The 14,208-nt window shown below is 38.3% G+C and overlaps 1 protein-coding gene across 1 annotated transcript in view; it reads left to right on the top strand.

Annotated features, from left to right (window-relative positions):
- Positions 1-14,208, top strand: part of LOC118782934 (integrin alpha-M-like) — a 28,316-nt gene that overhangs the window by 13,963 nt on the left and 145 nt on the right. Inside the window, exons 12-29 of the mRNA XM_036536600.1 lie at positions 2,309-2,439; positions 2,744-2,890; positions 3,088-3,291; positions 3,636-3,766; positions 4,840-4,979; positions 5,122-5,270; positions 5,402-5,530; positions 5,885-5,958; positions 6,212-6,353; positions 6,468-6,581; positions 7,200-7,279; positions 7,476-7,559; positions 8,231-8,309; positions 12,654-12,752; positions 12,949-13,029; positions 13,404-13,514; positions 13,755-13,862; positions 13,950-14,060. Of these exons, the coding sequence (XP_036392493.1) occupies positions 2,309-2,439; positions 2,744-2,890; positions 3,088-3,291; positions 3,636-3,766; positions 4,840-4,979; positions 5,122-5,270; positions 5,402-5,530; positions 5,885-5,958; positions 6,212-6,353; positions 6,468-6,581; positions 7,200-7,279; positions 7,476-7,559; positions 8,231-8,309; positions 12,654-12,752; positions 12,949-13,029; positions 13,404-13,514; positions 13,755-13,862; positions 13,950-14,060 (2,114 nt within the window). The remainder of the gene's footprint in view (positions 1-2,308; positions 2,440-2,743; positions 2,891-3,087; positions 3,292-3,635; positions 3,767-4,839; positions 4,980-5,121; positions 5,271-5,401; positions 5,531-5,884; positions 5,959-6,211; positions 6,354-6,467; positions 6,582-7,199; positions 7,280-7,475; positions 7,560-8,230; positions 8,310-12,653; positions 12,753-12,948; positions 13,030-13,403; positions 13,515-13,754; positions 13,863-13,949; positions 14,061-14,208) is intronic.

Here is a 14,208-nt window from a genome sequence, read left to right as displayed (position 1 = left end):
ATCCAAAGTGACTTACAAGTGACGCACAATACAACACAAGCGAAAAGCCATATGGAGTTAACAATATTAGAAGCACTACACTGATATTGATATTTTAATTTAAGAAAACTGAAAATGTTAAGGCATTGGGTTTTATGTTAGAAAATATTTTTAAGAAAAATAAAAAGCTGAGATATATGCTGTTTGCATAAGTATTCAACCCCCACACCTTAGCATTTGGTAGAACCACTTTGTCCTGCATTAACAGTTTTAAGTCTTTTGGAGTAAGTATCCACCAGCTTTGCACACTGTTGGGGAGTGATGTTTGGCCATTCTTCTTGGTACATTTGCGCCGGGTTGTTCCCGTTGGTTGGAAGACACTTATGGAATGAAATTGTCAAGTAGTGCCACAGATTCTCAATAGGATTGTGATAAAGACTTTGATACTTCCCACACCATAGCGATATCCCACTGTAGCAATTGTGCTTTGTGAGGTATGGGCAGTGTTAGGTTTGTGCAACATATAGTACTTTAAATTTGGCAAGAAAGCTCCATCTTGGTCTCATCTGACCAGAAAACATTTCCCACGTCTTAGCTGGGTCACTCTCATACTTTCTGGCAAGCTGCAGACATCCTTTGAGATGTCTCTTTTTGAGTAATGGCTTCTGTCTTGCCACCCTCTTAGAGCTTTTACACAGAGCTCTTGATATTGATGACTGGTGGACCTTTACTCTACTCTGAACCACTGAAATCCGGACTCTGTACACTGAACTCTGCTCCTTCTAGGTGATTTTGGGCCTCTTTGTGGCTTCTCTCACAAGTCTCCTTCTTACATTTACATTTACATTTATTTATTTAGCAGATGCTTTTATCCAAAGCGACTTACAAAAGTGCATACAGCAAGTATAGCGACAGTACGGGGACAGGATGTGTACAGTTCCACAATGAGACAGTTCTCAGCTGAGAGAAAGGTCTGTTTGAGGACACAGTACTATCAGATTTGTACAATTACAGCCTATAGGGCAACTAATATGATACACTTTCAAACAGCAAACTTCAACAACTTCAAACGGCGCAATAAGCGTCAGGGTAAAGGCAGCAACAAGAAACAATTTAAAAAGCACAATTTAAAAAGCACAGCAATTTACGACAGCACTGATTGGGGGGCAGCAATTGTGTGCTGGGTCAGTCCAGGTAGAGTCTGAAGAGGTGTGTCATTTTAACACATTTCCTTCAGATTCACAGCCTGAGCAATGATACTTAAACACTTAAACACGCTTTCTATCTGGAAAATGTGACAGTTACGTTAACGATTCTCAGGTAGACACCGATGGTAAAGCAATAGCATCCTCATTAGGGCAATTTTTTTTCATCTGTATGAACTTAGAGCTTCCAGAGCACAGGGGTTGAATACTTATGCAAACAGCATATTTCAGTTTTCTGTATTTCTTAAAAAATATTAGATAAAATATTTATATATATATATATATATATATATATATATATATATATATATATATATATAAAATATATTAAGTAAAAATATTTTCAGAAACTTACATAAATCTAAACACCATAAACCTTAATTCATTTTGAGTTTTAGTATTTTTAAATGAAATATCACACAGATATTTCATTATTTACACACACACTGTCAGGGCTCCGCCCCCCTAGCTGTGGTGTTTTTGTTTTTCCCTGTCCATGTGCTTTTTGTTTTTCCTTGTGTTCCAGCCCCGCCCCGCTCCCCGCCTGGTCCCCGCCCACCTGATTGTCCCATTACCTTCACCTGCCTGCCTGCTCACCTGCATCCCATCTCCTCATCAGCCCAGCCTTATTTCTACCCTGCTTGTTCCTGTCTTGTTTGCCAGTTCGTTGCAGTGTGTTTCGTACCTGTTTCGTTCCCGCAGTTTTTTGGATGTCTGATTTCTCCGTGTTTGACTCTGCCTGCCCTTCGTCTTTGTTTTTTGCCTGCCGTTTTGTCCCGTTGCCTGATCGTTTGCCTGCCCGGTTCCTGACCCTGCCTGCTTCTGTTACCAACCCTGCTTTTGTCCACGGACTGCCTTCCGGTTTTCGACCCTGCCTGCTTTTGTTGCGCAACTTGCCTGCCGTCATTAATAAACCCGCCTGGAACCTGAAGCTCTCTTGGTCTGCGACTGAGTCCTTGCCTGAGCCCTTACACACACACACACACACACACAAATGAACAGTATAATAATCCTATATTATATATCAGTATTTTGTAATTCCTCTTCTACCATGGATGTTGAATAAATTTATTCTTTCTTGTCTGAATTATTTTGAATTCCTTTTTAACCTTTTGTTTCTTCAGGATTTTCAATGGCTATTGCTGAGTTGACAGATAAAGAGACACATATTTTGGGAGCCCCAAGATATAAACATATCGGGAAAGTGGTTGTTTTCTTTTCAAGTGGCAAACAATTTGAAATAGATGGCGAACAGGTCTGTTGCTAATTTTACCATTTATAATGTTCATTTTTATGTGTGTATTTTTTAAGATGTAATTTAGACTTCACAATATCATTTCATGTTAATAGTTCAATATGTCATAAGTGACTTACACTATAGCTTACTGTTTAATTGGTACACTGTGACAATAATACTTGACATGAAAAGTGAGTTAATACACTATACAACAGTTGGTCTAAGTGTTTACAAATATGTTGTCCTCAGGAAGGTGTGAAGTTCTTTTGGATTTGTAAAATGCTACCATTGTTTATCCTACACCTATTTCTCTCTCTGTCAGATTGGTTCATACTTTGGAGCAGAGGTGTGTACAGTGGATTTGAATTCAGACTCCGAAACTGATTTGCTGCTCATTGCTGCTCCTATGTACAGAGACACGCAGAAAGACACAGAAGGCAAAGTCATTGTTTGTACCTTCGAAAATGGGGTAATGATCACATGTGCTCCTTGTCTCTGCTGCAGTGTATGCAATTTGATCTATGTCTCTATACTCATTGTGTGTGTGCTCTCTTCACTCTTTAGTGTCCGCCTACAGAGGCTATGCACTCTTTTGAATTGCTTAGTTTATGCAACAAGGTGATTTAAAATTAATTGTTTTGTTTTCCTCTAATTGCTTTTTTCTAGCCATCTGTTTCATGCACACAAGATGCCCTGGTGGGGGAGCCAGGGGAGAGGGGGAAATTTGGGTCATGTGTGTCGGCTCTTGCTGACCTGAATGGAGATGGGATTTCTGATGTAGCTGTGGGCGCCCCCTTGGAGGGTAATGGCCAAGGCAGCCTGTACATCTTCAGTGGCAATAGGAGAGGAGTCAACTCAATTTACTCTCAGGTGAGAGAGAAGAGGTGGGCAGCGGTTTGGTGTAATGCTAAGGAACATTGCTAGTAATATGAAGACTGTGGACTGGATTCCCAGGTGGGAAGCTGATACTGTAGCCTTGGGCAATGCCCCGATCTTGAATAAGCCTCAGTAAAACATATAAAAGTAGCACAATAAGTTTGCATTTGAATGAACACTTTACTATTATGGACAGATACTTGTAGATACCAGCATTAATTGATTGATGGTCGCTGTAAAACATTTACAGTATTTGTTTGGCATCACATGCATTTTCCCTGTTTCCTCCCTGTTTCTGCACTCTTCCAACACTTCCATTTTTCTCTGGCTTCATGCAGAGAATCCAAAGCTCCTCCATAAAAAAAGGACTGCAGTACTTTGGTCAGTCTGTCAGTGGCTCTCTGGACCAAAGTGGAGACAGACTTCCAGATATAGCAGTGGGCTCCAAAGGGGAGGTTCTTCTTCTCAGGTATCACAGTGTCAACATATTTAACTGAAGCTCACAGTCAAAACTGAAACATGCACACAGCAAGACACTTATGAAAAGCGTAATTTGGTAACATACAGACTAGAGCTTAGGGATATATGGACATCAGATGTACACAGATATATTTATGTATTCATGTTTTGTATTTTTAAAGTAATACAATGTTTTTCTATATTTTATATATGGCATGTATTTAGTTTTTTATTCCTGCCTCCTGCCCTTACCATCACCCTACCTCAAATAATATATATGATGAGATAATTGTGTGCGATTGTGTTACAATGTGATATCCCAGAATTATTTTAATTGTGACAGGTTCCCCCAATTTACCCCTTGTGTACTGGTGTTTTTCTTCTATACCAGATGCATTTTTTTTCTAGTTTTAATTGTGGAAACAAATTCAGTGTCTTACTCCCTTTGTTGTAATTGATAGTGTCAAGAACTTTTTAATTAATTCTTCATTTGGTTAGTCATTATTTGGATCAGGTGATATCTCTAATGATGTGTGTAGTGAGGAAAAGGTGACAGGGATCATGATTCTCTTTTGTACTCTCTTGTGCTCATAATGCAATATTTCTGCAATCTAATTACATGATGGAGTGCACAGTTACCAACCTGTTTTAACTTCTTCTTGTGTGGTACTGTGCAGTTACTGATTTAAAATTGAGTTTGAATTAAAAAGAGTTTGTAATCATCCTTGACAAACAAATGTATGGCAAATTTTACACCCAACTCTGACATCCTCACAAGTCAAAGTTTCCAAACACATATTTATTCAGTATGTCTCTCAGAATCGTCCAATCTGTGCACTTAAAGCAACAGTGCAAAAATCTCTTAAAACCAAAACTGTATATATGTCAGAGTCACAGTATTGCCTTTCAATTTACTTACCTTGCAAAAGTCTTTATTAAAAATAATTGCTACAGACCTAGAGTATTCTTTTAGAACATGTTCATGCACCATATTCAGTTCTAATCCAGAGATGTGTATTATTCCAGCGCTAGAAATCATGGTTGTTATTGTTGCTATTCTTGCTTTTATCCTTGTCTATATAGGTCCAGACCAGTGGTGTCAGTGGGCTTGACAGTGTCCTACAGCCCAAGCAAAATCCCCACCAGCAACTCTGAATGTACCAAGATCCCCATTACGGCCACTGTCTGTTTCACTATGCAAAAACTCACTCGGGACAAAATAGGTGCTGCACTTGATCTATATTTCACTGTCCATATCCACCTGAATATGTGCTTCTAATTCATCATTCGCAGTGATTATATCAGGCTGTCATTATTAAGCTATTAAATATATTGAAACCCTTCCTCTTCTGTTGTCTGTCATAGCCGTGAAAGCACAGATTTCTTATGCTCTCACTCTGGATGCCACTCGATCTCGCTTTCGTGCCCACTTCTCCTCCAACAATCGCACACAAGAGAAAGTCATCCTAATTAAACAGCAACAGCATTGTGATGAAGAAAAGTTTTTCATTGCTGTAAGTCCGCATTCTTCCTCATATTCCTTTACCAATATAAAAATAGAGTCTAGATGTTTTCCTCCTTTAGGTATATAATGGAAGGTGAGTGGCAAGGCTCAGAATGTGCATCTCTCTGCTCTGTCTCTTAGGAGTGCCCAGAAGATGCTTTGAATCCCCTGTCCAATGAAATAAAGTTCCATTTTGATGGTCTGGCTTCTGAGGATCAATACGGTCTTGCCCCAGTCCTTGACCAACAATCTACAACTACATACCACCCAGTGAGCTCTCTCTCAATTAAATTTGAATTTCAGCTTCGTTATTGGCATGCTATCATTTGCTAAAGTGACAGAAAATAACACATTAACCTCAACCATACATTTTGAAATAATATAAAATTAACATCATGTCCCTATAATTGAGTGTATGGTTCATTCATATGAAAGAAATGTTACACTGACACCTTGACACCTATGCACATTTTGTCAAGCATTTTTCATGTTCCTTGATTGAACAAATCGTCTTTTTTTTTTTTTTTTCTTACAAAATCAGAAGTATTTTTAGCTATATACTCCATAGCCCTTACAAAGAGTTGGAGCTGAAATTGTTAATTAATTTTCTGCTATCTCCCTTAGTTAGACTTTGAGAGAGACTGTGGGACAGATAACAAGTGTATTGATGACCTCAAAGTGGATTTCAATTTCTCCGGGTAAGAATATTGTCAGAATTCAGATTTAATGCTTATAACCCCTTGATCAGTATTAGTTATTATGTATTGTAACTTTCTGTCTGTCTGTGTTATATCAGAGGTGTGCTTTAGGTAGAAAGATGGCTAAGGGAATTTATACTGCTGAATATCATTTTTTATTGTAATTCTTACCATTAGTATAATCAGAATCACATATGCAATAACTGCTCAGTCCCTGACCTCCCTCCCGCCCCCCCTTTTCCTCTATTTATAGAGCATCAGAGATGCAGGTTGGCATAGCACTGGTGTTAAATGTGACAGTATTCGTGGAGAACAGAGGGGAAAACTCCTACAGTACCCACGTCAATTTCACCTACCCGGCAGGCCTGTCATACAGGAGGGTTACCGTGGTGCAGGTGAGAGAGGAGGGGATAAAATGGATCTAAGAGATTATGCAGGTGGGAAGGAGAGAAAAGGAGGCAAAGTACACACGTTTTAGGAGTACATGCTGACTCCGGCTGTTCCCCCAGGATCCCTCCCAGAGAACCACAGTGCAGTGCAGTGCCTCAGACAGCGAGGACCGAACCACCCCAGGAAAGAGCGTCTGCTTCATCAACAGGCCCATTTTCAGAAGCAACACCCGCGTGAGTTTCCCCGCTCCAGAACAGGGTGGCCACCTTAAAAACTTTTAAAACACTTTCTAAAAGCAATACTACAGCACATTTTCCAGTTAGTCCTTTGACAAGTTGGATGGTTTTCCAGTCCAGTTTTTGCAAATTTTTGATTGCAAAGGAAGTCATAGTCTTTCCCCTCAGGTGGAGTTTTTAAAGTAGTAGTGGTTTCCAGTGTAAACAGTTCAGCATTGCTATGTAATAAAAGTATGAGACTAAAACCGCCTGTGTTAAAACTGGAATTCTTTTCAGAGATGGAATTGGAGCCATTGTTTTAGGAACACAGGAGCAGTACAACATAATACAGCTCTTGGCTTTAAAGCCATCAGGGAACTACATCACCTTGCAATTAACTCACTTGATGGGAAAAGCCAGATGTTCCTCATCATATGACATGAAGTGATTAAAAACCTGTAGAATACACACAAAAACAATGCAAGTCCATGATGTTTCTCATTCCTGTCCCTTGAGGCAGATCTGAATTTTTTCATTATTCTAAAACACAGTGTAATGTGCCTCAGTTTTTGTAATCATAGAGCAATTTTATACCTCTCATTTTCCCTGTACATCTTCTGTTTTTCTTGTTATCAGGCCTTCTTTATAATTTCTTTTGGAATAGATGGAAACAGTCACTATGACAGAAGTGTGACGTTCACTGCCAATGCCACAAGGTAATGCACTTTTTAAGCCTCCCTGTTTCTCTGCATTGCGGCCCTCTCTGCAGATGTGCAAGCTCCTTTCTCAATAGTGTAGTGTTTAACTGAGCCATTTTTATTCATACTCTCCTCTGGCTTATTGCACATATGTTGTAGTGCCCCTGTAATCTGTGTCTAAAGTGCACTAACTCTGCATTTCAAACAATTTCAGTGGGAATGAGCTGCACAGTGGCAGTGAATATTTCAAAATGGACAACATTAGTGTAAAATACAACATTTACATGCTGATCAAGGGGTAAGTGCTCTCGATCCACTCCATGCTGTATTCTGTCACTAATTTGCACATTTAAAATGAATCATTGTCACTTCGAAGCTGGAAAATACATATGCCTTGCAGCTATGCTGCATGTTTCAGTTGGCAACCATCATAAATTAAGGTTTAATTTCCATTAAGGGCATAGATTTCTCTATATATGGGTATAAAAAACATAAATTTATGTGCCTTCCCCCATGTGTTCAATACTTTCCATCTTTCATTTCATTGATTTTAATATAGATATGTCTGTTCTTGAGGGCACCTTTGAAAAGGACATCTATTTTTATTTTAATGATTGAAATGAAAATTAATTATTTTAACAATCTGCATTAAACGCCATAATGTAGGTGTTAATTTACAGCATTATCAACATCATGCAGTATCTTCCTTTACCTATTTTCTATCTATAAATGCATGTCATTTTTTTCAAAAGAATTTTAAGATCTGAATTTTTTTTTTTATCCTTTCAACTTTTGGTGAATTTGCAAAATTATATTTGTAACGGGAAATTAACACTTGCATTTCATTGTGGATCAGTAAAAATTTCATAGGGTTGAATACTGTAGTCTCTTTCTATATGACCATTTATAGCAATCACAAAATAATTATTTTGTATTTTAAATGACTTATTCTGATTTTTTCAATTCAAGCCTGGATGACACAACCAGCTATATTAATTTCACAGCTGGTAAGAGTGACTTAACAAGACCAGTGCTGCATTCATTTGAGGTAAGTAATGTTGCTTTCACTTTAATCTTTTATAACAAAGGGTTAGTTTTTTGTCTGGTTTCTTTTCTTAGTATGCAGTATGGTCAAATTCATATTTTGGTATATATGGTATGCATGCTGATTTATATTTGTCAAAACACACGACATACTACAAATAGTGTCATTTCCATATACAGTAGAACAGTTTGATTTAACTTAAAATATTCTACAATATGACATAATATTTCATTTTTGCAATCACTTACAGCTTCTATGCATTATCCATTTATTCAGCTGCTTACTATGACAATTCAGGCTATATACCCTGCCCGAGGGTACAACTGCAGTGGCTCACGTGGAAATCAAACTGGCAACTTTTGGGTTACAAATCTGGAAACTTACCATTATACCACTCTGCTGCCTTCATGTTTTGAAATATTTTTTAAGATAAATTTTACATGCATTGTTATGTACAACTTTTTCAATAGCATTAGGATCCCCAAGCCATCACCAACATAACCTCTTGGTTTACAAACGACTAAGAAGAGCAGCTTTGACTTAATTGGAAATACAAATATAAATACAAACAAAAAATGCTCGTAAAGTTATTCTGTAAAAGGCTGAACTTTCTTTTATTTGGTGGTTTCTTCCCTAATGTTGGCCCTCAGGGAGTTGTCCGTCCCTGCACCATAAATGCATAGCAAGTGGTCCTCCAAGTTGGGGGTTTTGCATAAGGTTAACAACCCTATCATAGAAAAAGTAACTGTTATAGTGACTGATAGAATATCTCTACCAACTACTGAAACGTCCAATGTGGATTTGAACCAGTCCAGTGGCGGTATGACCATAACTGGCCAAAGCTGTCAGCAAACCAGATGCGTGAAAGATTGATTGGATCAAAAAAAAAAAAAAAAAAACGATGAAGATCAGAACATGGAATGTCAGAACAATGAAAGAATGCACAGGTCATCATAGAGTTGAAAAGATACCAGCTAGATTTGCTTGGAATAAGCAAGTGTAGATGGGCTGATTCTGGGCGATTTTCCCAAAACAAGGGAATAGTAATCCTGTATTTAGGCCAGGAATCATCCCATACCCATGGTGTAGCCTTAATTATTCAAAACAAGTGGGCGAACACCTTGATTAAATGGGAGCCTCTATTAGTCCTTGATTGTTGCATGCACACTTCTATGCAAGACATTGTTAAGTTAGCCATCTTACAATGTTATGCTCCACCTAACGACGCTGACCCAGACATCAAAGAGGATTGCTTTGACTAACTATAGTCTGTGGTCGCATGTGTCCCTAAGCATGATATGTTAATCATGATGGGGGACATCAATGGTAAAGTTGGGAGTGACAATAGCCTAACCCCAAGAACAATGGGAAAGCATGGGTGTGGAGAAGCAAATGACAACGGAGAACAATTGGTTTGATTTTGCGCCAACAATGAACTTTTAATTGGAGGTTCAATCTTCCCACACAGATATTCACAAACTGAACTGGATTTTGCCAGACAAGAAGACGAACAACCAGAATGATAATATTATGATCAATGGTAGATGGCAAAGCTCTCTTCGAGATGTCCGAGAGCCAATGTTGCAAGTGATCAACATCTGTTGCATGCACTTTTCAGGTTAAAGTTGCATAAAATCCCAAAACAACAACACCATCAGCAACACCTCAACATGTTAAAGTGTCCCTCAGTATGTAAGGAATGTGTAATTGAGCTGAAAATTTACTTTTCACTATTCTCCAAGGTGGTCGAGGCTGAAAACACAAATGCTGATCAGCTAAGAAAATCTTGGCCACTAAGATGAATCAAAAAGAATGGATAAAATGTAGTATGAGGCAAAAAATCAACAAGCAGAAAGAGCTGAAAGCCAAGCTTCTAAGTGTTAAATCACCCAGGATCAGAACCCACCTACAGAACACATACAACTCCAAGGACAAAGAAATAAAGAAAAGTGCCAGGCAAGACAAAAGATCCTAATTTGATGCATTACGTAAGGAATGAGGAGAAGCCTCTGCTTGGGGACATCTGAGTGCTCTTTACAACATCACCAAAAGCCTCAGTGGAAAAAAAAGAATAAGAAACCCTCTGTCCCCATCAGAAGTAAATCTGGCAGGAAAATTGTATCACATGAAGAAGAGGCTGCACGCTGGGTGCAGCACTTCTAAGGAGTTCTAAATCTTCCCGAGCCAGATGAACCAGCTAACCTTTATGACCCAACAGTCATGTTGGACATTGACATCCATCCACCAACACTGTAAGAGGTTAAAAATTCAATCCAAGAGGAACGGCAAAGCAGCTGGCATTGACCTTGTACATGCAGAAATACTCAAAGCAGACTTTGGAACATCCAGTAAAGTTCTAACATTGCTGTTTAACATCTGGAACAGTGAAGACTATTAAGACAGATAATTGAAGACTGGTGCAATTATCAAGATCCCTAAAAAACCTTTGGGAATGTGATAACTGCTGTTGAATCACACTACTGTCTATACCAAAATAGGCAAAGTCTTTTGTAGAATTCTATTGGGTCAAATAGATTCAGCTATTGACAAGAAACTCATTCAAGAACAAGATGGATTCTGCAAAGGCAGAGGGTGTATATACCAAATCTTTGCATTGAAAAACATCATTGAACAATGTGTTGAATGGAATGTCCCCCTCTTTGTCAACTACATCAACTTCAAAAACGCCTTTGCGATTTTATGGGATTCCTCCTAAAATCATAATAGGGGTCTTCTATGAACGATTCCAATGCAGTGTTGTTATTGACACCAACTTGTCACCTTGGTTTTCTGTGACATCTGGAGCGTACCAAGGCTGTATTCTATCTCCTATACTTTTCTTGGTGGTTATAGACTGGATCATGAGGAAAACAACAACCGATAAACCCCGTGGCATCCAATGGACCATTCACTCAGCGTGAGGACCTTAACTTTTGCTGATGATTTAGCTGTCCTGTCTGCTACTCAACAACACCTGCAAGAGAAGACAGACAGACTAACTAAATTTGCTCACCAAATACATACCATCTGTATATCAAACCAATACAGCGTAAGAACCATGATCCGGCTATGCAAAACTTTAATAAAACTGGTTCTCCTGTAAGGCTCTGAGTGCTGGTGAGTGGCCAGGTGTGAGTAAGATCCAGGCTTTCCACAATAGCTGACTAAGGGGGATCTGCAGAATTGTATTGTCCTAACAAAATCTCCAACAAAGAGCTCTATGAAAAGACAAAATGCCTTACTGTGATTCAAGAGATCAAACGCCACCACCTAAGATGGCTTGGTCATGTTTTGGGGTTGCAACCAGAATGCATAGCCATTGTTGGTTTAAAATGGATTCCCCATGGAAAGAAGTAGAGAACACTCCAAGATCACTTAGTGGTGACCATTGAGTAGGAACTGAAAGAAATGAATCTGTCATGGAAAGAGGTACAAAGAGCTGCAAATGACAAGCAGAGTTGGAAGAGAATTGTGGATGTCTTATGTTCCAAAAGGAACAAAGGGAATGAATACATGAATGAATGTCAACTGCCTTATTAATGTAAAGTCTGGGATTCAGTCTAACTCGCCAAGCTGCCAAGGCAAAATGCAGTTCAACAAAATTAATAGGTTTAGCTGTGGTGAATAAAGTCAGCCTAATCCTCATAAGGGTCTGACTTAACTTCATAAGTGACTAGAAACAAAAGTGACAAGAGTCTTAAGTCACAGAAAGAGCTAAAGGTGTGGCCTGAAATTCAGGCTGAAGGCCTGAGGCCTAAGTCATTGAAAGCATAGAGTCAATATTTATACGTCTTACGTTTATTTGCTTAGCAGATGCTCTTATTCAGGGAAACTTACAATTCTTACATATTATCAAGTTATACACCTGGATATTTACTGAGGCAATTATGCGTTAAGTACCTAGCCCAAGAGTACAACAGCAGTGCCTCTGCAGGAATTTGAACCAGAAACCTTTGGGTTACATTCCACTGGAAAATTAATTTCATCTTAACAGGATAAATGAATCATTGTTTTGTTCTTGTTAACTCTTATATATTCACACATACAGTGCATTGCATGAGTATTCAGACCCATGACCAGTTCTCACATTTTACTAAATTACAAATGATGCATTGAAATTTCATTCTGTGTGATATTTTATTTAAAAATGCCAAAACCCAAAATTAATTATTGTACTGTGACATTCCTTTTGTGTTAGAAAATATTTTTAAAAATATAAAGTATTTTAAGGTGACATCGGTTTTATGCCTGAAAATATTTTTAAAAGGTTGAAGAATCTGACATTTGTTTGAATAAATATCTCAGATGTACCTTTATTTACCTGAATACCTTTATTATTTGCCTCAGGTTGTGAATTATATCAGAGACCTTAATGCTACAGTGATTTTTAAGGTGCCAGTTAAACTGGGAGAAAAAAATATCTGGAGTGATGCAAACAGACTTCAGGTGAGGTCCACGCTGAACATATATAGTAGTAAACATATACACATACAACCACAGACTCTGACAGATATCCATGCCTTCAGGGCAGCTTGTTATAGATATAAAATCATACAACTGCATGTGCAAATTACATCCCAATAAGCCTGTGCAGCACATTTTTTTTCTAGACTGATTGTGCTAATGGTAGCTAATTCCACAGATTCCAGGTTGCCAGATAGAAAGAGATGAGAAACCTAAAGTCAATAATTTTGTAGAGGTGCTGAAGAACAAGCCCACTGTGGTGAGTGTCTCATCCTTTTATTCACTCTGCTCACAAGTCCTTCAGCACAGATATATTGTTAACAACTTGTGTTGTCTTCTTTTTGTGTAACTGATCAGTCACAAAGTGTATTTAGGTTACATCAGACCTGTCTTCATCCTTATGTTAATTTTAATGTAATTTCAGTACAGTGTGTACTTCAATAACATTAAAATTAAGACACAAGATGTTTGTGTTTAACATTAAAACACATATGTTTTCATTCATACACTGAGGCTCCTAGTTTATTCATCTGTTCACAGTAAACATCTTTTCTACAAAAGTTCCTTTTGTAGCATACTCTGACTTACAGTTCTTATGATGAATGATGTAACATCATTTTCTCTTTCTTTCAGGATTGCACTGTCTCAGTTTGTAGAGTGATAAAGTGCAGTGTGTACCTGAGGAAGGATGGTCATTATTCTTACAACTTCTCTGGTGAAGTTAGCTCAGGTTGGATTGAACAGGTAACAGGAAGCCTCCACATTCAGTTGCATTATGTTCATTGTACTGTTGCTGTAATATATAAATAAAAGCTCTCATATGCTGTCAACCAGTCTCTGAATGTTGCAAACTTCAGTAAGCGGCTATGTAAGGGGAGTGTGTAACTGTGCATGGTATTGTAATCCTCTCTTTTGATGTTTGGGTGTATGCAGGTCATGACATATCAACTCTCTTACTCTGCTTCTTTTTTATCCCTCCTTTAGACACAACTTACCTCACTACAGTTGGTCAGTAGAGCTGTTTTCGATTATGACCGAAACCAGTTTATTTATACGGCCTCCTCTTCTCAGAACAACCCGCCTGTCACTGAGGTAGCAAATTTATTCAGAAAATTTTCAAAAAACAAGTACGATTACCACCGCATTGCTTAGTTACTGTGGTCTCTCAATCTCCATCAGGTTGCTACTCGTGTGGAGGTGTACACTGAAGCTAACTTCACAAAGGAGATAATAGGGTCTGCCGTGGGGGGTCTGCTGCTACTTGCTCTGATCACTGCTGGGCTTTACAAGGTAAATATGCCTTTAATTTTCTAGTCAATGAGTAAAACATTGTTTTACTGTCTCAATCAAATTTTGATTCATTTACATTGCTCATGGTCAGTTTCATTATGCAGCTCGCCTGAAAAACACTTAAACTTTGGTCTTTCATGTGTGGACC

This window comes from Megalops cyprinoides, chromosome 1, assembly GCF_013368585.1.
Source record: "Megalops cyprinoides isolate fMegCyp1 chromosome 1, fMegCyp1.pri, whole genome shotgun sequence".
Taxonomy (NCBI): domain Eukaryota; kingdom Metazoa; phylum Chordata; class Actinopteri; order Elopiformes; family Megalopidae; genus Megalops; species Megalops cyprinoides.
Note: the sequence above shows the minus strand (reverse complement) of the source record. Positions and strands in the feature narration are given on the sequence as shown.